General features: G+C 45.8%; 1 protein-coding gene and 1 long non-coding RNA gene across 6 annotated transcripts in view; both read right to left on the bottom strand.

Moving 5' to 3' along the window:
- Window positions 1–27,908, bottom strand: part of LOC308573118 — a 147,279-nt gene that overhangs the window by 75,565 nt on the left and 43,806 nt on the right. The window lies entirely within an intron of this gene.
- PRKAR1B (protein kinase cAMP-dependent type I regulatory subunit beta) overlaps window positions 1–27,908 on the bottom strand; it is a 109,338-nt gene that overhangs the window by 73,865 nt on the left and 7,565 nt on the right. For 2 of the 5 annotated variants that reach the window (XM_081169669.1, XM_081169670.1), the window contains 2 exons: window positions 12,510–12,680; window positions 9,843–9,934 (listed from right to left, as the gene is read on the bottom strand). In XM_081169669.1, the coding sequence (XP_081025795.1) occupies window positions 9,843–9,934; window positions 12,510–12,680 (263 nt within the window). Of the gene's footprint in view, window positions 1–9,842; window positions 9,935–12,509; window positions 12,681–17,543; window positions 17,604–17,759; window positions 17,781–18,447; window positions 18,581–27,908 lie in introns of those variants that run through there. The other 3 variants (XM_081169672.1, XM_081169673.1, XM_081169671.1) reach the window with 3 other exon arrangements.

Genomic DNA, 27,908 nt, shown 5'->3' with positions numbered 1-27,908 from the left:
CCTGATTGCAGTCTGTTGAAATCCCCACTCAGTCGTGGGTCGATCGCTATCCCTCAGCCTGACCTACCTCACAGGGTTATTGTAGGGATTAAATGAGGAGGGAGAGAACCATGCACACCACCTGGAGCTCCTTGGAGAAAAAGCTGGGGTACAAAGGCTTTTAAATCATCAAATAGTATAGTTGGAAGGGACCCCAAGGGTCATCTAGTCCAACTCCCTGCAATGCAGGAATCCTAACTAAAGCATCTATGACAGATGACCATCCAGCCTCTGCTTAAAAGCCTCTAGTGAAGATTAGTCCACCACCTTCTGAGGGAGTCTGCTCCACTGTCTCTTACCATCTGCTCTTACCATCAGAAAGTTCTTCCTGGTATTCAGCCGGAATCTCCTTTAATATCCAATTACCCTTCCAATTCAAAACTAAAAGCATGGCTAAATTAGCATGTTGTTGCTTGTTGCCTAAAGACAGACAACAATGACACCAGGCTGGCTTCCCTGGGAAGAGCGTTCCACAAATGGGGAGCCACCACTAAAAAGGCTATGAGTATCGAACAGATGAGAGAAAACCTTTGGAGCTGTTAGGTTCCCTGGCATCCCTTCTGGTGAATGGTGAGATAAAAACTGCTTGAATAAATCATCACAATATAATATAGTTGCGTTATATCTCCTTCATGTCAAGACCAATCTCCAGAGCTAGAGATCCATGCTTGACAGAAAAGGTATAATTCTTGCCTTATATTTTTCATTTTCTTGATCTAACAAAGTAATCCACATGAACACCCGAAATATCCAATTAATTCTGTTTTTACCTCAGCTGTTAACTGATTCCATTTATTTAATTCTTCTTGATAATTAACTCTCTTCTTCAGCATTGCTGACAACTTAATGGAGCTCAGTTGTTTCCAGATTTTTCTGATTACCCTGCTTTGTTGGTTGACATGTTCTCTTCTGTGCTTTGGCAAATAACAGCTTTGAAATGGTCAAAACACGTAGGATCTGGATCTCACAGGAATATAGGGGCTGAATTCTTTTTTTTAACAAAATCTAGTAAGTAACTCAGCTTGCGAGCTTTCTCTTAAGGTTTCAACCACACAGTTCCCAAACCTCTTTGCTTTAATGCACCCCACTACAAATGGAAGAAATCTCCCTTTGTTGGATTTGCAAAATCAACACGTTTCATCTCTAACTTTCTTTATGATCTTTGACTTTTGCTTTTTTTGTTGTTTTTGCTGCCACTGCCTGCTTTATACAGTTCTGTTAATCAAACGCTGACAACAATAACCTCCTTTGCAAATATGACTTCAAGCAGGTATGTGGCTCAGACAAGTGCGATCAGGCCTTCTTCTATAAAACAGCTCAGGAAAAAAATGGCCTCTGGCGTTCTAATCTCTCTAAATGTTAACTGCAAAGGAAGGGGGGAAATGCTTTACAATCCTTGCCCCCCCACCGCCGCCGCCCACCCCCTTGAGGGCTTGACATAAGGCTGAGCCAAAATTACCCCAGCCAAAATAAGAAAGAAAGAGGAAAAAATGTATGGCCTTGACATTTTATTTCTGAATGAAACGTTAGGAAAGTCACTGTGCAAATTCCTTTCGGTTAAACCCTGAAGTCCAGGAAGATCAGGGCTAGGAAGCCCCATTAAAAAGGTTATCTGGTCCATTTCTCTGCACTGAAGCAGCACCAAATCCGTCAGAACCAAGTAGACATGATGATCAATGCATCACATGGAAAAGAGGGAAGCATCCTTTTAAAATTGAGAGTAGGCACAAGTAATACCTGTTTTCACCGGGGCTGGAATTCCTGTGGTGTAGAGGATTAATTATCCCCACCCCCCATCATTATGCCAATGAAAATGTCCCCCCCCAAAAAAAAAAAATAATATGAAAATGCACTGTTACATATCTTCCAACATCCCACTGATAAAAACTGGGACGCTTGTCTTTTGGTCCTGAGCTGTTCCAGGAGACAGGTGACTCGTTCAAGGTTACCAAAAAAACCTAGCATCTATTCACACAAGAACGTGAGACCCAAAAAACAGGGCATCCAATCAGAAGCTGAGATTGCTTCTGTAATTCCAGGATGTCCCGCTTAAATTGGGACGGTTTAGGGGTATGCTGTTAGACACAGCCACTGTGTACTTCTGAGTTACGAATTTTGTGCTGCATCTATTCCGAGCCTCAAGAAGCAAATCCCTCACTTCCTTTTAACAAAATAAGCAACCTCATAAATTCTCCTATGAGGAAGGGGCATAGCTCCATAGGAGAGAACATGCTTGGCATGCTAAATGAATAAATAGCCCAGGTTTGATCCCTGGTCTTTCCAGGTGAGGCTGGAAAACAATCCTGCCAATCAAAATACTGAACTAGACGGAGCAACAGTCTGACATGGTTCTTTAAAACGCCGAGCTCTGTCTAGAAAGTGAGCCCTAAACTCAGAACAGACCCAATGGGCCTAAGTGAGCCCATTCATTTTAACGGGTCTAGTCTGAATAAAAGGTAAAGGGACCCCTGACCATTAGGTCCAGTTGTGGCCGACTCTGGGGTTGCGATGCTCATCTCGCTTTATTGGCCAAGGGAGCCGGCGTACAGTTTCCGGGTCATGTGGCCAACATTACTAAGCCGCTTCTGGCGAACCAGAGCAGCACACGGAAACGCCGTTTACCTTCCTGCCAGAGTGGTACCTACTTATCTACTTGTACTTTGACGTGCTTTCGAACTGCTAGGTTGGCAGGAGCAGGGACCGAGCAACGGGAGCTCACCCCGTCACGGGGATTCAAACCGCCGACCTTCTGATCGGCCATTCCTAGGCTCTGTGGTTTAACCCACAGTGCCACCCGCATCCTGGTCTGAATAGAGCTAACATTATATCCAACCCAATTGATCTAGACACCTATCTACCAGGAATTGAGTTGCACACTAAAGTTTGCTACTATGATTGGCAAAGGGCTGTAGTTTGGTGGCAGAGCAGCTGCTTTGAATGCAGAAGATCCTGGGTTCAAACCCCCGTCTTTCCAGGTAATGCTGAGAAAGAGATGCCGGAGTGAAACCCTGGAGAGCTGCTTCCTGCCAGTGTTGGAAATACTGAGCTAGATGGGTTCTGACTCGGTATAAGATTTCCTTCTAGTGAAATCTGCACTCAACTTGGTTCCGCCTCCAATTGTTTCTGCTGGCTGCTTCCAGCAAGGGAAGAATGCAAGGATGTGGCGATGGGGGCAGGGGGTGGAGGAAAGTGATTAAGATGGCAATAAACTAGGGCCTATTGCAAAAAGGAAGGAACTTCTAGGTGAGACTTCAAGAAAGGAAATGATTCAGTGGTCGGGGTGGGAGATATCTACAAGCAGATGGAGTTTCATATACTTAATTAAATCTGACTCCATTGTAAGGAAGGAGGTGCCGGGATCCAAGTTGAAAAAACAATATCAAATTGAGGAGGCTGTTTATGTGGGGGGCTTGGATAGAGAGGGACGGATCTGTCGCTCTCATTTTATTTTCTTGTCTCTGGTTCATATTACCCCATTTCCACTTCAGTCTGCAATTTTTTAAAAGTCTGCATGAAAATATATATGCTGGTTTTTGTTTTTTTGTTTTAAAAAGCTGCTGTTGTTTTTTAAACGGGTTGTAATCTATGCTAGTCCTACTTAGAATAGAACCATTAAAATTAAAGTATAGGACAAAGATAAGTTTATTAATACAACCCATTGTTTTTATACATGCAGTTATTTTAACTCTGTGTGTGGGAGTATAATGTTTTATATATGCAATTGTATAAGTTTTTATATGTGTGTACCTGTTTTATAAATGCTTTTATTATGTTGTGAATAGCCTTGGAATGCCTCATGGGAAGTGATTGATAAATAAAATAACAATAAAAACATTTTGTGCACATTTTTCTTAACATGGGGCATTCTCGGATGCTATTTTCATTTCTGTGCACGCTTCCCCCAATATATGCATTCATTTTGGTTGGAGAACTGCTTCAGAAAATTCAGAGAAGTACCGTATTTTTTGCACCATAACACTCACTTTTTTCCTCCTAGAAAGTAAGGGGAAATGTCTGTGCGTGTTATGGAGGGAATGCCCACGGGTGGCATGCCTACGGATTTTCCTCCTCTAAAAACTACGTGCGTGTTATGGTCGGGTGCGTGTTATAGAGCGAAAAATACGGTACATTTCCCAGTAGCTGCTACTCAGAGGTTGCCACCTCTGGCGGTAGAGGTACCACATAGCTTTATCCTTCATGAATTAGTCTCACCCCCTTTTCAAGCCATCCAAGCTAACAACCATAACCACATCCTGTGGCAGTGAGTTCCACAGTTTAGCAAGGTGTTGTGCAAAGAAGGATTTCTGGCTATCTGCTCTGAATCTTCCAATAAACAGTTTCATTGGCTTGTCCCAGGTTCTACTATTGTAAGCAAGGAAGAAAGTGTCTCTCTTTCGTCTTTCTGCGCACAGTATCAAAGTGTTGTCATCCCCAGGAACTCTCCAGATTCCTCCCTCCTTCTCCAGCTACCCGATTCTCTTACCTGGAGAGGGTTCAACATGGGACATTCTGTAACCCAAGCATATGTTCTATACCAGTGTTCCCCAACCTTGGGCCTCCAGCTGTTTTTGGACTACAACTCCCATAATCCCTAGCTAGCAAGACCAGTGGTCAGGGATGATGGGAACTGTAGTCCAAAAACAGCTGGAGGCCCAAGGTTGGGGAACACTGTTCTATACCACTGAGATATGATCCCTCCCTAAAGGCTATTCCTTTCTTCACTTAATTTCATTAACAGTATTTACCGTATTTTTCGCTCCATAGGGCGCACCGGACCATAGGGCACACCTAGTTTTTAGGGGGGGAATAAAGAAAAAAAAATATTTTCCCCCCCCAGCCCCAAAGAGCAAAGAAGCCAAGACAGCGAGCGGGATGGATCCCGCTCGCTGTCTTGGCTTCCTTTTTAGCCGTGGGGCTGGGGCGGGGGAAGCCCAAGCTTCCCCCAACCCCAGCCCCCAGAACGGGTCTGGGAGCAGGGGTGAGGTTGCGCACAACCTCGCCTTCACTCCTGGAGCTTGCTGCTATCTGCAAGCCGGGCTCCAAAGGCTTGCGGATAGCTGCCTGAAGCCTGGAGAGCGAGAGGGGTCAGTACGCACTGACCCCTCTCACTCTCCAGGCTTCAGTGAAAGCCTGCATTCGCTCCATAGGACGCACACACATTTCCCCTTCATTTTTGGAGGGGGGAAAGTGCATCCTATAGAGCGAGAAATACGGTATATACCACCCAACAGCTTGAGAATCCATCTCAAGAATAGGAAGAACTTTCTGACGGTAAGAGCTGCTTGATCGCAGAACGGACTACCGTGAAAAATGGTGGATTCTCCTTCATTGGAGATTTCAAACACAGTTTGTACGGCCATGTTTCAAGGATTATTTAGCTGTGATTCCTGCATTGCAAGGGGTTGCACTGGATGACCTTGAGGTCCCTTCCAGCTCTACAGATCTGTGATTTTAAGCCTGCCTCTTGCTTTGACATAACATGCTTTCCCTCTGCCCCACTGGGTAGAAGGCAGAGCAGCTTCCAAAACAAAGCCTCACAATTTCTGCCAGTACAAACTTCCTCCTCCATCCCTCCAATGGTATGACGTCTTTCCATTTAAGCCCTCAAGTCTGTTTTAGTGATGTTCTCAGCCTCTCAGCAAAGCAGCCTGGGTCAAACACAGAGATAGATAGATATCCCATCTCTGGGGAGGCGTGATAATCCAATCGCCTGGTGCGTGCATAAGAAGGGAGGGGTATCTCATATATACCATGGAATAAAGAGGCACACTTGGAATTGCAATCATGGGAAAGGCCATATGATGAATGTTAAAACAGGGCAACCTGGAAGAACATAGGAGAAGCAGCTGCAGGAATGCAGAGCAAAAGCACATTTCTCCAGATGTGGCTTCAAGCTGTCTTTCTCATCACCACCTGTTGGACTTTAGCCTCCTGCTTTACAACAACATGGAAGTGGAAGCATCCATCCCTGCGGTTGTGGGGCTGGCACTTCCTGGCCAGAGGTCTAGAATGGCACTGTGGGCAAGGCAAGTAGCCTATGGCTGCATTAATGCCAAGTTGTGTAGCTTCAATGCTATTCATACCATACAAAAGGCCCTCTCTGCAGCTAGGTACATACAAAACACTTAAAGCACATGACTTCCCCCAAATAATCCTGAGAATTCTGGTTGGTTAAGGGCACTGGGAATCATAGTTCTGTGGGGGTAAACTACAGTTCCCAGGTGTGCATGCAGTCCAACAGTTATGGGACTGCCAGATGTGTCCATACAAACAGCTATCCATACATCCTGTGCAAATCAAGGAGGGCAGGTCCACCTCCTTCCCTGCTGGAAGTGGCAGGTTGTCCTCTTACTCCAGAGATCAGGCATAGGCAAACTCAGCTCTCCAGATGTTTTGGGACTACAATTCCCATCATCCCTGACCACTGGTCCTGTTAGCTAGGGATGATGGGAGTTGTAGTCCCAAAACATCTGGAGAGCCAAGTTTGCCTATGCCCACTAGAGATGCTCTGTTACAACCAAACAGAAGTGTAATGTGAATTAAACGACAGTGTAATGTTTCTGTTTCTGACAATTAAAGATTTTGTCTTTTTTGACTGCCTGATCAGTGTCACACTATGCGGGGCTTTTTCCCCCCAGGGGGAACTCACAGGAATTCAGTTCCGGCATGTCTCTGGTGGGTGCCACTGCCACGCTAAGAGAATGAGGGAGGTGTTCATGGTGAGTTCCAGCACCTCTTTTTATAGAAAAAGAGCACTGTGTAAATGTATATTCAAATTTCTTGAACACAGTGACACCAGGTGGCAAAGACCAAAATGGCTACCCTCTTATGACCAGACATGAACCACTTGATCTTTCAGCTGAAAAGGCAGGAACAAAATAATTCCCCCGATGAAATCATGGGACTCAAAAGGCAGTATGTGCACCGTGGTGGCTGGCTGTGATTTGAGATCATGGCAAAAAACGGAATCTGAAAAACAGGAGCAGCAGTATGTCTGAGCAGATATTGTGGAACCTTAATGTGCTATGATTAATGGCATGCTGAGAAATGTACAAGGATTAGTTATGTGAAATGCAACATAATTGGGTGGGCTGGATGCGAAGTCAGGGAACACCCAGATATGGGGTTCCAGATCCCATGCCAAGAATCATCTAGTCTAACCTTCTGCAATGCAGGAATTATAGCTCAACACTGCTAAAGAGTCCCCAACAGATGGCCATCCAACCTCTTTGTGGAAACCTCCAATGAAAGAGAGTCCATCACCTTCCAAGGGAGTCCATCTCTCTGTCGAACAGGTCTTGACGTCGGAAGTGCTCTACCACTGAGCTATGGCACACTGTTCCCTGGAGGGAAAACTGTCCTGGGGGAGGGGGCTTACTGGTTTGGTTACTGTGCAACTGAGGGGTTTTGGTGCCCAACCAAAGCTTTTTCGGCAACCAAGTGGCCAAAGAATCGCTGGGCTTCCCATTAGCCTTGGATCTGAGGAAAGGGCATGGATCTCAGCGCTATTGCCAGGACAATCCCCACCCACTCAAATATGGAAGCCTACATGTAAACGTTCTCCAGAGGAGAAGAAGATGATTTTGGATTTGATATCCTGCTTTATCACTACCCGAAGGAGTCTCAAAGCGGCTAACATTCTCCTTTCCCTTCCTCCCCCACAACAAACACTCTGTGAGGTGAGTGGGGCTGAGAGTGTGACTGCCCCAAGGTCACCCAGCAGCTGCATGTGGAGGAGCGGGGAAGCGAACCTGGTTCACCAGATTACGAGTCCACCGCTCTTAACCACTACGCCGCACTGGCTCTCAGAGGAGCAAAGCAAAAGCTGTAGAGGGGCTTATTTCCATCAGGAACCCGAGGCAGATGGAAAGAGTAAAACAACAACCTCTACTTTCCTCTTTCAGTGTTGCAGTCCTAATTGAAATCACACACACATACACACTCCTGCACGTTACACAAAAATATAAATGCTTTCCATCTAGTTTGGTGCCAATTTCTTAGAGGAATGCTCCTTCTGTGATGTCACAGCATTGTACCATGCAGATTGGTCGTGGGTTAACTACACATCGTTAAAAAGAGGGGAAAGCACATTGCTAAATAAAAAACAGGGGAAGATTTGTGCAGATTGGCATAAAATGTATGTATGAAAATTTGTATGTATAGGTGCAAGTTTTAAAATACTCCCTAAAATATAAATAGGCTTTTCCCCCCTAAAATTGAGAATTGCTTTCAGATGGAGGACTCTCCTCTGTAAAGTAGGACACATCACCATCCTCATAGAATTGTAGAGTTGGAAGGGATCCCGAGGGGTTCCAGTCCCCTGCAATGCAGGAATCTCAGCTAGAGCTTCCACGACACATGACCATCTAACCTCTGCTCAAAAACTTCCAGTGAAGGAGAGTCATTCATCGTCCATCAGTCCAGCGGCAAAAAAATGGGCTTGTCTACTGCCAAAGACACGACCCTACGCACCTGAGGGCTGCCTGTGACACGGAATGCACAGACATGCAAATTCTTCCCAGGAAGCATTCACATTGTGGCTGCCATCCATCCTTACCACCAGCCACTAAAATACTGCATAGCCCCACTTTAAAAAAAGAAAAGAAAGAACAAATGACAAAATCATCTGGAGTTACCAAATGCTTGAAGTATTCTGTTACGGGCAGTCTAAATATCCGCGCGCAGCAGCTGACAGAACAGGGCATACCAGGCTCTTACAGCTGTTGTAGCTGATTCAAAGACCACCTTTGTTTCTGGAAACAAAGGACAAGGATAAGCCCAGCTGCCACCTCACAAGATGCAGCGCCGCTCAGGTCAAGAAACCTAGGCTGTAATCCATAACTTATTTAGTCCGGAAACATTCCATTAAAGTTGACTGGGCTGCTCTGCAGTGAACGGGTTGTGGACTGCACCCTCTGCAAAGCTAAGCTGTACCACGTTACTTACAGATGTATATAAACAGAACGTTAAAACAGGAGACCCACTGAATCTTTCTTCTATGGGTGAGCCTGTTTTCCTCCTGCATCCACAACGTAAATGACATAGTAGTGGTTTGAACCCACAACTGGGCTACAGCCATCCTTCCCCTTATGCAGGCTCTCATCTTTATTTTTATTTTTATTATTATTATTATTAAGCACTGAGTATACCTTTATTCATTTAAACATCCGCATGTCACCTTATTTTTTTCAAAAAGCACAATCAGTTTTAAAAGAGTTGCAAAGGTTCTCTAGGGGATAATGATGCTACAGGCCACAGCCAATCAGTGCTGTGCATGCCAGGTTTCTGTGGCAAACTCACTAAACAGGATGACATTGAATAGTGGCAGACTTTGGCGCCTCAAATTTCAGTGGCGCCCTGTGAAATGCCAAAATCTGGCAGCGGCCTCCCACCCCACCCCCCACTGCCTCTCACCTTCTGATGGTTGTCATAGTTGTGGTTCCTGCTGCAGTGCCCCAGAAGCCCCATGCCTGGTGCAACCGCACCGGGCGCTCTCTCTTAGATCCACCTTTGCACTGAGCTCAACTCAGAAGACAATTTGAATCAAATGCAGTGCCTGCAGTTCTGGAGAGGTCTCAATGGTCAAGTAAGGTTATTGTGACCATCTTACCCTTAAATGTCTACCACTTGGTGGAAAGAAGAGCACAAATTTAACAAATGAATAAGTGAAATAAACCGCTGATCAACTGCTCGGCTAAAACCCAGCTTGATTATCCATTCCTGTTGCCAATCCTAGATGGGCACTCAGCTAGCAATGGATAGCCAAAATGTGAATAAGGTGAAATCAGATGATCATATCCTACCTTCTCTCATTATCATCCAGGTGAGCAAAGAGCACGTTCTTGGAGATGGCCTTTGCCAGAGCAGTCATGGTTTTATAGTCCTTGGGAATAACCTAGGCAAGGAGGAAGAGAGAGACACAACAATCTAGGTTCAGTCAAACGCCCCACCACGGACAATCTCACAATGAGGGATGCTCCTCAGTTTTAAATTCCTAATAATATTTTTCTAAACAAAAATTAAGAAACGTTTTAAAATAACACATCTAAGCAGTACAGTACAGGTACTGTAACCTCAGGTTACAGACACTTCAGGTTACAGACTCCACTAACCCGGAAGTAGTACCTTGGGTTAAGAACTTTGCTTCAGGATGAGAACAGAAATTGTATGGTGGCAGCAGGAGGCCCCATTAGCTAAAGTGGTACCTCAGGTTAAGAACAGTTTCAGGTTAAGAATGGACCTCCAGAACGAATTAAGTTCTTAACCTGAGGTACCACTGTATAACCATATATAACAGTGCATGAGAACATCAAAGCCCAGATAAAGTCCTCATATTTCTGATGCACTTCACATCTCAAATGAGGATCAGATGCAATGATGAAAGCCCCTGTTGTGCAGTGGTTAGAGGAGGGGGGTCCATAGCCCCAGGGTACCTAACCTGTGGCCCTCCAGATGCTGCTGAACTACAACTCCCATCATCCACGATCCAGCTAGGGCTGGTGGAAGTTGGATGGGGACCATATGTTGAGATTCCTGCATTACAGGGTGTTGGACTACATGATCCTCAGGGCCCCTTCCAACTCTACAATTCTATGATTCTGTGATCTTACAAAGGAACTGGATTGAGCCCTTCAGCAGCCCCTTCAAACTCTCATCTTACAGATGTAAATTCACAGGCTTTTGGGGATCCAAAAGGCATCACCCAAACCACCACCTTCCCTTTCCTGTAACAATGTACTGAGCACTGAAGTATGCATGTATTTTGTAAAATGAAGTTTGAGCCGCATTTTAATGGAGAAGTTGGGAGCCCCTGGGCTAGCCTGTGGCTTTCCTTATGACCTGGACTGTGCCAGCAAAGGGAAAAAGGGCAGGAGAGGGAGAGGCATTATTACCCTGCAAGGAACATCAAATGGGGATATTAAGAACAGCTGACTAGGAAATAATTAAGCAGCCGGCAGTATCTTATAAAATATTACTTTTTGTAAATGCATCTTATGCAGTGAGATACATTAATCATTTAACTCGCTGTCTCAAATACTGGGTGGCTGCCAGCACGGCTTTATTTAAACCTGGGAGAGAAGCCCAGGGAACTGTTTTGACATGAAGAGAAACAAGGATGAAGCGATTCAGGGCCCATTCGCACAATCGCTTCTGCATAGGATGGCTGCCACTTGGGACATGAGAGGCAGCTGTGTTGGTGATCTGTAGGAGCTGGTATATTTTCTGCGCTCTGCCCTGATGAAATTGTTGAGCTGATCAGCAGCATGCCAGGCTGAAACTACGTGTGTGCCAATATGGGCATGTGAAACCTCAGCATGGGCTCACTTAGTGATGTGAACAGCCTAATCATCTTGAATCGCAAAGGGGTAGAAGGCTCCTTTTGTGCTCTCACTATTCATGCCATGCTGCTGTTCAATGGTGTTCTCTGGGCTTTTAGCTTTCATGCAGAAACAGGGAACCTGCCACCACCAAGTGTTGCTGAAAGCCCACCATACGTTTAAAGCAATCCTCCCAAACAATCCCTCTTCCCAGGGAGCTCTGGGAACAGTAGCTCTGCGGGTAAGGGTAAAGGTAAAGGACCCCTGGACGGTTAAGTCCAGTTAAAGGCGTCTATGGGGTTGCGGCGCTCATCTCGCTTTCAGGCCAAGGGAGCCAGCGTTTGTCCATAGAAAACTTTCCGGGTCATGTGGCCAGAATGACTAAACCACCTCTGGCGCAATGGCATACAGTGACGGAAACCAGAGCGCACAGAAGCATTGTTTACCTTCCCGCCACAGCGGTACCTATTTATCTACTTGCACTGGCGTGCTTTCGAACTGATAGGTTGGCAGAAGCTGGGACAGAGCTATGGCAGCTCTCCCCATTGGGGGGATTTGAACCACTGACCTTCTGATCGGCAAGCCCAAGAGGCTCAGTGGTTTAGACCACAGTGCCACCTGCATCCCTTCAGCTCTGTGGAGGGGAATAGGGGTCTCCTAACAACTCTCTTAACAAACCACAATTCCCAGTATTCTTTATGTGGAAGCCATGACTGTTAAAGTGCTATAGGAGTGATTTGAATGGGTGCTGTGAATGGGACCCACGTTCCCCACAGAGAACTCGGTCATGTGTAGCTATTCCAGTAGGGATTAATGTATTGCCCACCAGCTGAGGGGAGCTGACTGCAGCCCTTTTGCACTATGGCTAGCCATAGTGTGAGGAATTTACATATACATTGCAGGGGGTTGGACTAGATAACTCTTGGGATCCCTTCTAACTCTATGGTTCTATGGGCAGAGCAGAAAACATGGCTCTGGAGATCCAGCTAATGGGGAAGTTCTAGTCTGTTCCCAACTCAGCATCACTTTTGATTTCTGGATAGGTACGGTAAGCTTATTGACGCAGCTTGGGGGTGGGGGAATGTTGCTGTGTGTGCGTCAATAAGCCATTTATAGCACTGATCTCAAGAACAGGATCCCACAGATCTTTACCTTCCTGACATAAGAAACCGCATCTTCTTCCGTGTACACCTCTGCACTGACTCCACCCCTTCTGTGCCGCGCCTTGACCACCGGGTTTGGGGGCGGAGGAGAAATTTCGTCATCGTGGGAATCCGATTGTGAGTTAGATTTCTGCCAAGCCAGGATCTGTTTGCATTCTTCCTGCAAGGGAGAAAGAAGAGTGAGAACCTGTTCTCCTCCACAACTGCCAGCCTAAACCATTTAATACCAGTTAACCCCACCAGTCGTCATCCCACATTGAAAACGGAGGCTACGTACTGTAAATATTTGCTAGTGTCCGACTCTTGGTACAAAAATGAGATTTGCAGTTTCAGAACCGCTTTCGCTATTAGGACTTAATCCCCCAAGCACGGCTGTAAAACAAGCTCTGAATTTTTACAGAGCTGAGTTTCTATATAGGAGAGGGACACTGAATGGTCTCGTGGGGGGGGGGCTATTTCTTTGAACTGCAAAACTGAAAATCACCGTACACATAACTGTTAAGTTTTACCGACAAACATTGTTTGGGGAAAGAGTTGGAACTGAAAAGAGGATGTATGTGTGTGAGAGAGAGAATTATTCCTACAAACGCCAAAGAACTGCAGAATAGCAGACAGAGGCAATGTTCAATCATCCCAACCTATCCATCTCCCTTCCACAATCACTAGGAAATTTAGAAACCTGGAAAGAAGGGTAGGGGTGTATATAAAGGGTAGGTGATAGAGCTCAGTCTTGCTTGGGATATATATCCTTTGATGGGAAAGTCATCACCCCTAATCCCAGATGATTGTGGGCTACCTATGGCTCCTCCACACTAAAAGAAAGACAGTCTGCACATGCTTAAATGAATCCCTTGATTATTATGCTTTACATTGGGACAACCAATGTTGTGTCCTCCAGATGGTGTTGGACTACAACTCCCATCATCCCCAGGCAATCACGGCCAAGGATGACAAAGTTGTATGTAGCCCAACCACTTCTGAAGAGCACCACATTGGCTTCCCTGATGAAAAGCACAATAGTCGCATTCACTACCTCCCAATTTACATTTTCTAGGATTTCACACACGCACATATCCCAGTCAAAGTCAATTAACAGTGAGATCAAAATCCTCCGCTGGACACTGTGGCGTACGGAAAGGGAGGTAAAGATTTTACAGAATCATGGGCGGCCTGCCTATTATCAGGTGGAACGTTTCATAGAGTGCAAATCACCACCCAGTAAAGCAGACCCTCCAAGTGTCCCTATTTTCCAGGGACAGGCCTGGATTTACAGAAGCCATCCCGATTTCTGATTTGATCCCAGAACATCTTGCTTTTCTTTAGGACGTCCTTATTTTCACTGGAGAAATGTTGGTGGGTATGGAGTTATGCAACCCCTGAGCCAAGGAGATAATAAACTATACAGTGGTGCCTCGCAAGACGAAAAGAATCCGTTCTGTGATTCTCTTCGTCTAGCGGTTTTTTCGTCTTGCGAAGCAAGACCATTGAAGGATTAGCGGATTAGCGCTATTAGCGGCTTTTAGCGGCTTATCTGCTGATCGGATCAGCTGATAAGTGGCTTAGCGGCTTAGAAAAAGGGGGAGGAAAGGGGGGAAAAAAACAGCAGGAACTCGCAAGACATTGTCGTCTTGCGAAGCAAGCCCATAGGAAATTTGTTTTGCGAAGCACCTCCAAAATGGAAAACTCTTTCGTCTAGCGAGTTTTCCGTCTTGCGAAGCATTCGTCTTGCGGGGCACCACTGTACAACCTTTAGAAGCCATCTGAAGGCAGCCCTGTATAGGGAAGTTTTTAAAAGTTTTATATATGTTGGAAGCCGCCCAGAGTGGCTGGGGCAATACAATAAGATGAGTGGGGAACAGTCATACCTCATGTTACGTCCGCTTCATGTTACGTTCTTTCACGTTACGTCCCGCGGCGACCCAGAAGTACCGGAAAGGGTTACTTCCGGGTTTTGTCACTCGCGCATGTGCACAAAATGACGTCACACACATGCACAGAAGCCGCGAATTGCAACCCACGCGTGCGCAGATGCGCCACTGTGGGTTGTGCTCTTTTCATGTTGCGAACAGGCCTCCAGAACGGATCCTGTTCGTAACTAGAGGTACCACTGTATAAATAATAAAATGATGATGTTGATGATGGAACAGGACATCCCTATTTTCATTGGAAAAATATTGGAGGGGATGGGATGGCACAGATGACAAAGCTACCCCCTAATAGCTACTTAGCTTAGGACCACAGTGGCAGATTTATGGTCTGCAGGGCCCTGTGTACAGTCCTTTTGGAGTGCCCTATTCATCCACCTAAACAAAAGTGATGGGGGAGATGAATTTACACCGACTGGCAGGGGTTCTCCAGAGTTTCAGGCAGGAGTATCTGCCAGCCCTGGCTGGAGATGCCAGGGACTGAAAGTGGGAACTTCTGCACGCAGTGCATATGCTCTACCAATGAGTTACACTTGAGTCCAAGCCCCACAGTCCAACAACATCTGGAGGGCTATGGGTTCTCCATTCCTGACTCAAAGCGACTTGACTGATAGCTTTCCAGCGAAAAACCTCTCCAGACCCAAGCAGATTGCTCATCGCCGTGTTCTGCCGTGCCATACACTGGGCCAGAGTCCCTGCCAAGTCTGCTCACCTCTAGTATTGCACTGACAAGACAATTTAGGAAGTGTGTCTAGCAAATAGCAGGGTGCGGAGGAGGGAACAGCTCGGATCTCGGTGTCAGACATGTGGCTAATTACCATCTTAATCAGCTGGTTGTATTGACACAGGAAATGAGTTATGGTTAGCTCATCAGCTGTAGCATGAGAAAAAAGAAAGGAGTGCGGTGCTCAAAACTGTCTCCTGATTTAATGGCTTCTTCCCAAAAGGCGTAAGAGCGGCGAGAAAAACAGGTGATTCATGGACCAGTCAGCAGGAATATGTGCAACCATCTCAAAAAGATTATCTTTGAGCTAGGAACAATGCACACAAAAAAGGGCAAGGAGAGGCCAGGTCAACAGTAAAAGCAGGGGCCTCCATATGTTGTTGAAAAACAGTCAGTGCTGCCAGGGTCCAGGGTTGTGAGGTGTCGATCACCCACAACCGTTTCTGCAGCAGGGTCCCTGTGAGCGTCTTAGAGCTACCCAATCAGCATGGAAAGGGAGCCTTTTTATCCACTGCCTGATCCAAAGCATTTGGAGGAAGCTGAAAGCACAAAGCGCTTCCGTTTCAAGAGAATGGTGTGCATGCACTGTTAGCTACAATGGTGCTTCACAGAAAATACAACAAGTCATTCCAAAAGGCGATATTGGGGCACTCCGCATCACTTGCACATGCACAGAAAACAGTAGATCTAACTCCAAGGCAATACATGGAGGTCTGCAATGATCTCTGCAATGCATTCCTAATATACACTCAGAAAGTTGCATCATCTTAGAAGCGAGATGGCTGTGACTGTCATGAATGGACCCTGCACTTTTGAACTTGCCCCTCTACTACTGAGTACGACTCCCACCATCCCAGAGCATTGGCCTTCCTGGCTGGGGCTGATTGGAGTTGGGGTTCAACAATATCTTTGGGGCACTATATTGACTCACCGTGGGCTAGGTCCTTTGGAGATTTCCATTTTAGGAGGTGGGGAAGAGAAGTAAATTGCAGAGATTTTTAGGAGTACGCATAGCATGGAGAATGAGGACAAAGAGGGGTTCTCTTCCTCTCATTCTATTAGAACGCAAGATCACCCAGTGTAATAATAATAATAATAAGTAGTAGTAGTAGTAGTAGTAGTAGTAGTAGTAGTAGTAGTATACCACCCTATACTCCCACATCTCAGGGCGGTTACAACATAAAATCACTATAGGAAACCACAAAATACATAATCAAAACAAAAACAACCCAATAACCTTCCCCCTTCCAACACATTTTAAAAGGGCTTTGGATATCAATCAGCCCAAGGCTTGCTTAAAAAGGATCATTTTTGCCTGGCGCCTAAAGGTATATAATGAAGGTGCCAGGCGAACCTCCTCAGAGATAGCATTCCACAAACAGGGAGCCACTGCAGAGAAAGCCCGTTCTTGTCTTGTCACTCTCCACATCTCCCTTGGAAGAGATTCAGGACAGACCACAGTTGTTCACAAAATGAACTTATGGAATTTGATGCCACCAGTTACAGAGTATTAAGAACCCTGGAGCAAACATATAAAATTGATGCAACTGATGATCTTGGCTGATGAATGAGTGATACTTGTAACGCAAATTGTCACTAATTGGTTTTTAAATGTTTTTAACGTTGCAGTTTTAAATAGTATTGTGATAGGTGTGTTAGAAATTCAATAATAAAAGAACAAAAGGTTTGTGTTCCGTTCAGCAGAAGAACAAATTTGCTCCAAACCACAGAAACTTTTCCAGCCTGTTTCTGAGCTCAACTTTGTCAAAAGAGAGCTTTTAAACAGGCAAGTCTTGTTCATTCTCTGCAAACTCGGTGCCCTCCATAAACATTCCAACAGATTCCTACTATCCTGTCACCAGATACATCCACACCACTAACTTAACCTGGTATGGTACCTGTTTAACTGGCATGGCTTCCCATAAATCCTAGGCATTGTAATTTGGTGAAGGTACCGATAACAATACTCTGTTTGCAGATGGTAAGCTTCTCTGACAAAAATAATTTCCCAGATTAGAATGACTATTAATCCAGTTTGAGCCTGTGGCATAGATACATACCTGAAACCACGATACACAAATCTGCCAGTATGGTTTATTGGTTATAGCACTGGATGAAATCTGGGGGAACTCAGATACAAATATCTGCTTGGTTACAAAGTTCACTGAGTAACTTGGACCAGTCACTATCTCTCACCTCAATAAACCCTCACAGGGTTGTTGTGAAGATAAAGGGGGGGGGAGGAAGCCAGGTACACTGTATTTAGTTCCTTCCAGGCAGGCAGCATATAGATACAATAAACAAACAAACAACACAAAATGGTGCATAGCAGCACCAACCTTTTTAAAAGAAAATTGTAGAAGAAAAACTGTACCTCTGTAGCAGCAGTAAATGGTTTCCGACTAGCAAGATCAACCATGTTTCAGAAACAGCAGACCACAGCATATTAGAGTTAGTGGAAGGAAACTTTGGAGTCACCTGTTTCTGCTTCAGGCGGGGCCCGTATGCATACCTGAGGCATTCCTCCCAAATGCCTAGATGCCACCTCATCTTCAAATGCCGCAAAAATAAAGATTCCACAAGAGCTCACTTTCATAGAGGCTTCCCAATATTTTGCACTCTGCTGGCTCAGAACGGCTTGTCCATCAGCTCCTCAGCAGCAGCACTGAGGATTCTGTGCTACCACAAGGCAAAACTCATCTGTTCTGCATTTCAGAATTTGCACTCGGAAAAACACTGAGATAGCTGCTAGCATTAAGCTAAGAGGACTAGCTTTATATCGCTTTGGATTCACCATGCCACAAATATTGCTAACACAAATCATCTCCGTTCCCCATATCTGATTACCCCCCCCCCCAAAAAAAATGTTTTGGGGACTGATTTACAAAGCAACTCCAGCTGCAAACAGGCTTTTTGCAGTCCGAGGTCACTGTCTTGCCCCCTCTTTTCCCAGCACCAAATCACCCTGACCACAACTTTGCTTCCCCCCCCCCCCACAACTTCTTTGGTGCATGGTAAACTTAACGGAGGGCCCCTTATTGGACCGCCTGCTGCACTGAACAATGTACGAAAGGTGGAACCAGAAGGTTATTAAATCAAACAGACAGAGAGACAGAAAACCCCACTTTATAAGCCTGAGGGAAGCACCTTGAAATGATAAAGTACAAAATCCAAAGGATGCATCAAGATTAACATTTATATACTTCTTCTAAAGGAGCCCTCCCGCTTAGCTTGGTTTTTTGTTTTTGTTAGAGAGTAAATATAAAAATGCAAGTTACCATATGGTTCATTTGTTTAAAAAGAGATCTCTTCGCTACCAACTCCCTTTCTGCGCAGCGAAGCAGCTAGCTTTCCCCATATGCTTCTCTTTGCTGTCCAGGTTCGAAAATCCATTACAGAACTCAGGCCAGGAAACTCAGGAAGACACGACAGCCAGGGCTAAGCTTTTAAAAAGTCACCGTCCACATATCCTGGGGTAAAACCGCACACTTGCGCACTCTCTCTCTCTCTTTCTCTCTCTCTCTCTCACTCTCTCTCTCACACACACATACAGTTGTAGCAAATCTTTTAAAGGAACAATCAACAAACCTTTCAAGAGGGGCCCTTTAAGTATATCCATCTTCCGACGTAGCCTGCCATGAAGCCATCAACAGAAGTCACAAGTAAACACCTCACCCGTCCTTTTCTTTATTTATTAAAACTGTCATCATGGCAACAAGCTCTCATGATGTACCAGAATGGCACGCATAATTCGCAAGCGCAGAGATATTATGAGTTTGGACACTCTCTCCTTGACTTCATGCTTGGTTTAAACACACACAGAGAGAGAGACAAACACAAAGCCCCAGGGCTACAGAAAATAGAATGGGCCTTGTTGTACTCTTATTTCAGTGAAGGACTTAAGGAGAAAGAAGGGTTGGTCCAAGGCATATTGATGACTGAGGCAGAGCAGAAAATGGTGTCTCGCGCTTCTCACCCACCCCCAGCCAAGACGCTTAGAACCAGTGGTGGGTGGTGGCCATAGGGCGGAAGCCAGGGAGGTCAACAGTAGGTGGCGCCAGAGCCAGTGGACAGGCAGAGCCAACAACTTCTGGTTTTGTCGCCATCCTCTTCCTCCCTGTTGGGTTCTACAAGGGCAACACTGAAAAGAAGGAGGAGGCAGCAGCTGATAGCCAACACCACCCCTTGGGCTGGGTGTAGGTAAGAAGGCAGGCAGGTGGGGGCTGCTGATGCCACTGAGGTGGTTGGGGGCTCTGCCCCATTTGCCCTAAAGGAGCAGCCTCCACTCCATGGTACCCAAGGTCAGTGCGCAAGGTCAGTCAAGTGGCTTTGTTGTGTCTCCACTATCAGAGGCTTTTGAGTACTAATTGCTAGAAACCACAGGCTGGGAGAGCGCTGCTGTGTACAGATCCTGCTTGCGAGCTTCCCAGGGGGCATCAGGTTGGCCACTGTGAGAACGGGGCAGTGGACATTGGTCCATTTGGACTAATGCGGCACTGTCCCACCAATCTCAGTCTGCCCTCAGCTAGCCACCATCTTCCTGCCTTCTTAATTCCCGCCATTCCAAAGAGTTGCACTGCCTGTTGGCTTCCTCCTCCTTAATCTCTGTGTTGCTCTTGTAGAACTCAGCAGGGAGAAGGTCAGGAACAAAACTAGAATTAGCTCTGCCTATCATTGGCTCTGGCGCCACCTACTGTTGGACCTCCAGGCCTTCTGCCCCACCAGTCCCAGTGGGCACCCAGATGCTGGACTGATAGGGACACTGGCTCTTCTTAATTAAGCCAACGGCTGCATAAAATTCGGCCAAAGGCTGTAAGATTGCTTATAACCTACTCCAGGTTGTTGTTTTTTCCAATTCTACAAAGCAAATCTCCTGACAGGTCCACGGGACTTGCTTATTTCAGTGATTCTTTATTTCCAAGAAAATAGCATTTTCTTCCTTGTCATTACATCTGTTGACCTCCTCCATCACCATCTAAGAGGTTTCAGCTTGTAAGCGCTAGACTCAAATTGACTATATGGATTTTTCCGGGAAGGGCTTCAAAAGAAAAAGCTAGCTATTAAATACCACCTAAGTGCTCTCCATTTGTTCTCTTCCACCTCTCGCAGCATTCTGAAAAATAACAGCATGGAGCATGTTCCAAATAAATTATTCCATTCCTTTCTTTTCATCAGGATTGATCCTAAGAAACATCACCCAAGTTGCCCTGAAAACCATTTCATCTACAAAACGAAACAAAAATTCTAAAACTCTTTTCTGGTTGTCCTTGAAATTATCCACAGTGATCTGCATCGCTATTGTTGCTAATTAATTAAAGAGGCAGCAATCCCAGCTTCATGTTTTTATCATTTCAAAAAGAGTATAAACAAGTGCAAAAATACAAAATACAGAAAAACAGTGGGCAAATCCAACTCTCTTAAACACTTGTGAGAAATTGGAAACCCTAAAAATTGCTCACCTCTCCCCTAAAGGCAATCCATATATATAATACCAGCACAATTAAGCAGCAGATATGGGGAAAGCCCCAATGAATTCAATAGGAACGTAAGAAACTACGTTTGACTATAAAGCGTACATAAGTTTGTGAATCTGCTTCCCTGCATGCCACTCTTTCATTCCCACCCACACCCAGTCCAGCTCCAATAATGGAAATGAGTCCAATGTAGCAGGGTCTTCAAGCAGCCCAGCAACTCTCCCCCCAATTTACAGCAAAACTGGCAAGCATTTGCTCAACTACAACAATACTTGGTTAAGTTTCCAAATGGGGTTAAAATGGGCCAATCATAAATCCCTCTTTTTTATTGCTCTGGTTTCTCCATAACACCCACTTTTTGTTTCACAAAAAACATGTTTATAACTTTCTTTACTATGTGCTGATTGGATTTTCCTTGGACCTACATAGAACCCATCTGTGCCATCCCTGTGCAATCACTTGATGCTTCTTGGACCTGCATAGAACCCATTGCTTCACTTCCTGGCCTCCCTCTCAATGCTCCTCTGACCTGCCTACAACCTCCACTGTCTTTCCTCCATGCATTCTTGCTTGGTGCTCCTTCTACCCATGTGAAACCTTCTTTTGATATCCTTTTTCATACTTGTTCTTGGCTTGCCGAGACTTGACATTTCCAATGCAGAAATAACATTTCAAAAAGAAGATAGAGAAGTCTCAAACAAAGATTTTTCAAATGTATTAATTTTTGCTGCAGCATAGAACCCTTGTTGGCAACTAACTAATTAAACAAGGAACAAATCTTGAACTCAACAATGCACAGAGGCCAACCGTCACTGGATCTGACACCAAATGCATTCCCAGGCAAGTTGAGACACTGAAATCCCATCTCTCAACAACAGGGGCTATGGCACACCCTGCCCTTGAGCAGGCACCTTACAGGCTAGTCCAGGGATAGGAAATGGGTGGCCTTCCAGATGTTGATGTCGTGAACCCTGTCTGGACAAAGAGTTGGAGGCTGCAGGGCCATCACATGAGGGTCTGGGTCTGGGTAAGGGCTCAGAGCTGACTTCGGAAGACAGGAAGACTATTGTGCCTGAGGCAGTTGGACAAGAACTTAGATAGGAATTTCCTAGACCACAAAAGCCAGAGCTTGGACCCTCACAGGCAACCTCCCCTGAGCCTGAAGAACCAATGTCTCCCACCACACATCACTAGTCAGGGACAGCTGTGAGTGCAGAAAGGTTATGGAACAAAGGAAGGGTCTTCAGGTCAGAGGGTTGGCCCTTAAGTTACTCAAGGTGTGGGGAGGAAGTCTGGAGTGAGAGGCATAAGAGGCCTCAATCTGCTCCCCACCTTTGTTGGAGAAAGTTGCTTGCTTGGAGCTTTCTGCAGAGAGAGAGGCATAAAAGGCATCTGGAGAAAGAGGTGGGTATAAAAGGCTTTAGTCTGCTCCCAACCATTGATGGAGAAAGATGCTCACTCAGAGCTGTCCATGGTCCAAAAACCTTCAACCAGCTTTGCTTCTTTCTCTGTAGGCTTTGGAACTGGACCAGAACACAACTCCTGTTTTCACTGGCCTCAGCTAGCACGGCCAATATTTAGGGACAATGTGATATTTATTCCAGAGACATCTGGAGGACCACTGTCCCCAGCCCAGGTATAATTCCATGCCCATTTCTCCAGAGGTAGTTTGTTTTATTTATTTCTAGTTATTTGCACCATGCCTAGGCTGGCCACTTACCCAACACCCAAAAGTGGATCACCAAAAAAGCAGACAAAGGAGAATGCCAATTTGCACAGGATTTGTATACGATTATTTGAATGCACCGATGCAAATTTAGATATATTACTGTAGGTTATAAGAAATACAATACATTTTGCCATAGTGGTAAAGACTGACCAGCTGGCCTGTGCTGACTGTAAACAGGGGAGGAAGTGCTCTCCCATCCTAAGAGTTCTTTATCTTAAAATGAGCCTTGGACTGGACATCCCATCAAATGGAGGACCAGTCCTGCCATGCTTACTGTCTTGAACTGGCAGGACAATGGAGAGGAAGAAGAGCATCCCAGTGAGGGGTGCAGCCATGACTGGGACCCACTGGAGCAAGCCAGGGATGGGAAAGGAGAGGTTGGGGTTTCAGAAAGTACACACGGGGTGACAGATGCCGGCAAGGGGATGGGGGTCAGTGTGCAGGGACCAGAAGAGCAGGACCCCTACTCAGGGCCCGAGAGGCCCCCATCTCCATGAACAAGGTGGGCTCTGAGGCAGAGGGAGCAGTGGGAAGTATGCTTGGGGAGGCTGAGGCAGGCAAGGGCCCACAGCCCAGGTGGAGTAGGCTCAGAACAGGTGAGAATCACATGCCTTGTCAAGACCAGATGCTGCAATCAACATGCAAGGTATAAACGGGAAGCAGAGCTGAGGTGCTGGTTCTGCTTAAATGTTGATGGACCTCAGCTTAGATGCTCTGGCACCTCTATGGGACTGTGCTTCGGTTTTGGCTGTGGACTGTTTTTTCTGACTGATGGACTTTGGGTTTGGCTTACTTGGATTGACCCTAGACTATGTTCCCTGACTTTGGATTTGACATACTGTATACACCAGCAGGAGGGACATGGGTGGCTCTGTGGTTTAAACAACAGAGCCTAGGACTTGCTGATCAGAAGATCGGCGGATCGAATCCCCGCGACAGGGTGAGCTCCCGTTTTTTAGTCCCAGCTCCTGCCAACCTAGCAGTTCGAAAGCATGTCAAAGTGCGAGTAGATAAATAGGTACCACTCCGTCGGGAAGGTAACCGGCGTTTCTGTGTGCAGCTCTGGTTCGCCAGAAATGGCTTAGTCATGCTGGCCACATGACCCAGAAGCTGTATGCTGGCTCCCTTAGCCAATAATGTGAGATGAGCGCTGCAACCCCAGAGTTGGTCACGACTGGACCTAATGGTCAGGGATCCCTTTATACACCAGCAGGACTTGCCGCTAGGTAGACCAGGGGGTTCAGGACACACTCAGGACTTGTTGTTGTTGTTTTCATTTTGTATTTTTTGATGTAAACCACCCCAGATCTTTGGATGAAGGGTGTATATAAATGATGATGATGATGATGAAACATCAGCATCCTTTACAGCAGGGATGGGTAGTCTATGGTCTTTCAGATGTTGTTCAACTCCAACTCCCACCAGCCTAGCCAACTGTCGGGGATGAAGGGAGCTGTAGTTCAGCAAGGTCTGGAGGAGCACAGGTCTCCTGTTTCTGCTTCACGTGATAATAACAACCTCATATCTCTCTTATGTTCCTCCAGCTCTACTTCTCCTCCCACAATATTCTTTCCCTTATAAGAACATGAGCTATTATCAAATCCTGTAAACTTTTCAAGAGAATTACCATTGCCCTTGGCAATCCAACCCTAAATTAACAAAAAGACTCAAATGCTTGGGAAAGAGCTATATATGAATTATGTTCTCTTTCAGGCAGGTGTTCTTGCCTTGTGAGGTCATGGAACTCCTCACAAAGCTAAGGCACCCTTCTGCGCATGCTCCTGGGTGGCCACATTGGCCAGGAACAGGAATGGTTGTCTTCATAGGTTAACTTTCAGCTCATCATCAACAAACCGTCTTTGTAACAAACCTGTTGCTTCCAGAAGGATTACTCTGCTGTGGTTTGTGCAAGATATTTGGGATTTATAACCAGGGCTGGCTTTTGTTTTTTAATTTCCCTTCACTATAGCCACATTGCTCTGGTTCAAATGTCTTGTGCTGTATACTTCCAAATATCACAATGCCTGTGCAAGTATCTAATAATAATAATAATAATAATAATAATAATAATAATAATAATAATAATAATAAATTTCTACCCCGCCTAACTGGCTGGGTTTCCCCAGCCACTCTGGGCAGCTCCCAACAGAGGACTAAAAACAGAACAAAACTTCAGACATTAAAAACTTCCATAAACAGGGCTGCCTTCAGATGTCTTCTAAAAGTCAGATAGTTGTTTATTTCCTTGACATCTGGTGGGAGGGCGTTCCACAGGGCGGGCGCCACTACCGAGAAGGCCCTCTGCCTGGTTCCCTGTAACTTCGCTTCTTGCAGTGAGGGAACCACGAGCTCCCACTCACCCCAGACTGGTGTTTTATTGTGGGTGTATTCTGCAAGATGCTATTGGCACAATAATAGCACATTCTTGATGGATTTCCTCTGCTTTAGTTTGCTCTGTGATGCTTCCCCAGTGCTGCCACATTGGCCCCATCTGCACAATACTGTGGTGGGTTGTTTTGTTTTTTTTGCCTCTGCTTAAAACATTTGCGTTTGGACAATACCAGGCTTAGGCAAACTCGGTCCTCCAGATGTTTTTGAGACTACAGTTCCCATCATCCCTGACCACTGGTCCTGTTAGCTAGGGATGGCGGGAGTTGTAGTCCCAAAATATCTGGAGGGCCAAGTTTGCCTATGCCTGGGCAATACTATCCAGACACGTAGAGGTTTACATGTTTAAAACTCTCTTTAGTTGGTAGCTGGTTTTAATATTGCTTTTAGACAGAGATATATAATGCTTTTAACAACTTGTTTTTAGCTGCTTTTGCTGGTAGTTTTAATATTTCTTGTAAATTACTTAAAGGTTTGTTACAATCAAGCAGTATATATAAATTTTGTTGAACAAATTAGTAAAACCAGGCCTTGCTTGCCTCTGAAACAATACATTCACACATCTTATCAAGGATTCTAGTAAAATCTACTTAGCGAATATTCTTGCTCCATTCCTGCTTCCATCCTCACTTTCCTTCACAAGCAGTGACCTTCTCAAAGCCTCCATCCCCGTTTTCTCTTGACTGCTTCACTGTCGAGCACAAAGGAGGCACATTCCCCATCCTTCAAAGCTCATTTAGCCGAACAGAGCTGCCGTCATCCTGAAACGCAAGCTTTTCATGCAAAATTCATACCCACATCTCTGCAGACATGGCTTTTATGATGCATTAAGCTGTAACGTCAAGCTAAGCTGCAAACACGGCTACGCTTGCTCTGCAAAACGTCAAGACACTAATAAGGGAAGGTGGCAACTATTAGGGTGGGGGTGGGGGGGTCAAATCTACTCTGGCTGTGCTGAAGATTAAAGCAGGATTGTACAACAACACATCACCCGTCCCCTCTTCAGTTTAGAGGTTGATGGGTCTGAGTTCAGCTGATGCCAACAACTCCAACGCGGAAAAAGTTAGCAAGGAAATGTCTTGGTGGTTGGTGTCTATTAGAAATGGTAAGACAGAAGGCAAATGACCAACAGGAGGCGGAGCCAGAACCAATGATAGGCGGAGCCGACCGATTACAAGTAAGAAAACAGACAGGTAGGTACTGGCTAGCTGAGGGCAGACGGAAGCCGGTGGAGTAGGGCCCTCTTTGCCCTAATGGAGCAGCTGCCTGTGACTACATGGCGGAAACCATGAGCTTCAGAGTCAGAATCCTACGCTGGTTCACTGTGCCACCAGCATCTGCTGGATGGGAAAGGGAACTGCTGGGATATCAAACTAGGCAGTGGCGTAGCGTGGGGGTGCAGGGGGGGCCGGCCTCACCGGGCGCAACATCTGGGGGGCGCTCGCACTCGCAGCTCTCTGCCCCTACTAAAATCCACGGGTTAGGGGGCGCAAATTACTTGCCTTGCCCCGGGTGCTGACAACCCACGCTATGCCACTGAAACTAGGAGACTTGGCACCAAAGTCCGGAATCCTCCTGGCTCACCCAGGGGCCAATCTGGCTGCATGTCCTGACTAAGGGGGCCACTTAGACATTTCCAAAAAGAGAGAACAAAACAGGACACCAATTTGCCTATCAATTGCATGTACTAGTTTACATGTAAAGATGAAGATAATTGTTAATAATTACTATAATTTAAATAGGCATTCAATCCTAGTAGGGAACCACGCAGAGGGTCTTCTCGGTAGTGGCGCCCACCCTGTGGAACACCGTCCCATCAGATGTCAAGGAAATAAACAACTATCTGACTTTTAGAAGACATCTGGAGGCAACCCTGTTTAGGGAAGTTTTTAATGTTTGATGTTTTATCGTGTTTTTAATATTCTGTTGGGAGCCGACCAGAGTGGTTGGGGAAACCCAGCCAGATGAGTGGGGTATAAATAGTAAAATAATAATAATAATAATAATAATAATAATAATAATAATAATAATAATAATAATAATATCACTGTGACCAGGTAACCCGTGTGCCTGTTCAGTCTGCTATCCAGGTGCTGCTAACTTCAAGGTCCTACACCTGTTCTCCCTTCTTAGGGGTGTTTGACTTTAAGCTGACCTCAGAGTAGACACCCTTCAAATAGAAGGCAGTTCTCCAACATTTTTCAAACGGAAGATAGGACACCCTAGTCATAGCTCAAGAGTCTGGCAATTTCCAGGGCTAAAGCAGTCCCATCATCCCTGACCATTGGCTAAGCTGGCTGGGGATGATGGGAGTTGTAGTCCATCAATGCCTGGGTATCCAAGGTGGAAGAAAACTGGACTAGAAGTTGAGGGTCAGTGCTCCACCACTGAACCAGAGCTCCTCAAGTCCAAGATGCCACAGATCTCTGGGCCAGAGACTCCAATTCCAGGTCCAGCAAGCGCTGGCGAGTGGGTGTTGTGTTGAAACTGGGCCGAGCAGCCCCAATGGAGCACCAGGTGGCTTAGTGAGTTACCTCAGGAGCACAGAACCTTTTTCAGCCTGAGTGTCACATGGCAGTTATCAATGGGGACAGAGGCAAAGTGGGAAACGCAACTAACGTAAATTTCATCTCTGTATGGTAGATTGTTTTCTACATACATTCACACGCTCCTCTCTGTCGCCCATCCGGGCAGGCAAGAGGAATGATCAAAGTTCAAAGATATTTGCCAGTCAGGGAATAACACCCAAGGAGGACATGAAACAGTGACACATGCAACCAATGCTTTTTGGGGAGGTACAAAATGAGGTGCCAGTACTTGTATCTTGATTAACGTGCAAAATGGCTGCCATGGGCAGAAAAAAGAGAGAGAGAGAGAGAGGTGTCAGTACTTCATTAAAAAAGCAGATAAAAGCAAGAACATAATCAGAGAGTGACTGTTAGGCATGGAAGTCTATACCAATGGTGGCCAGCTGAATTGGGTCTCAGAAGCCCTTCCCTTCCTTCCCTGAGCACTTATAGAACTGAGCAGGCAGGAAAATGGGGACCTAGCTAGAATTAGTTGGCTTTTCTGTCATTGGCTACAGCTCCCCCTACTGTTGGCCTCCTGCCCTACCAGTATCAATGGGCACCAGCCACTCCTGACTCGA

This window comes from Podarcis bocagei (assembly GCF_964188305.1).
Source record: "Podarcis bocagei genome assembly, chromosome: 14".
NCBI classification, from domain to species: Eukaryota; Metazoa; Chordata; class Lepidosauria; order Squamata; family Lacertidae; genus Podarcis; species Podarcis bocagei.
This window is presented reverse-complemented; position numbering and strand designations above follow the sequence as displayed.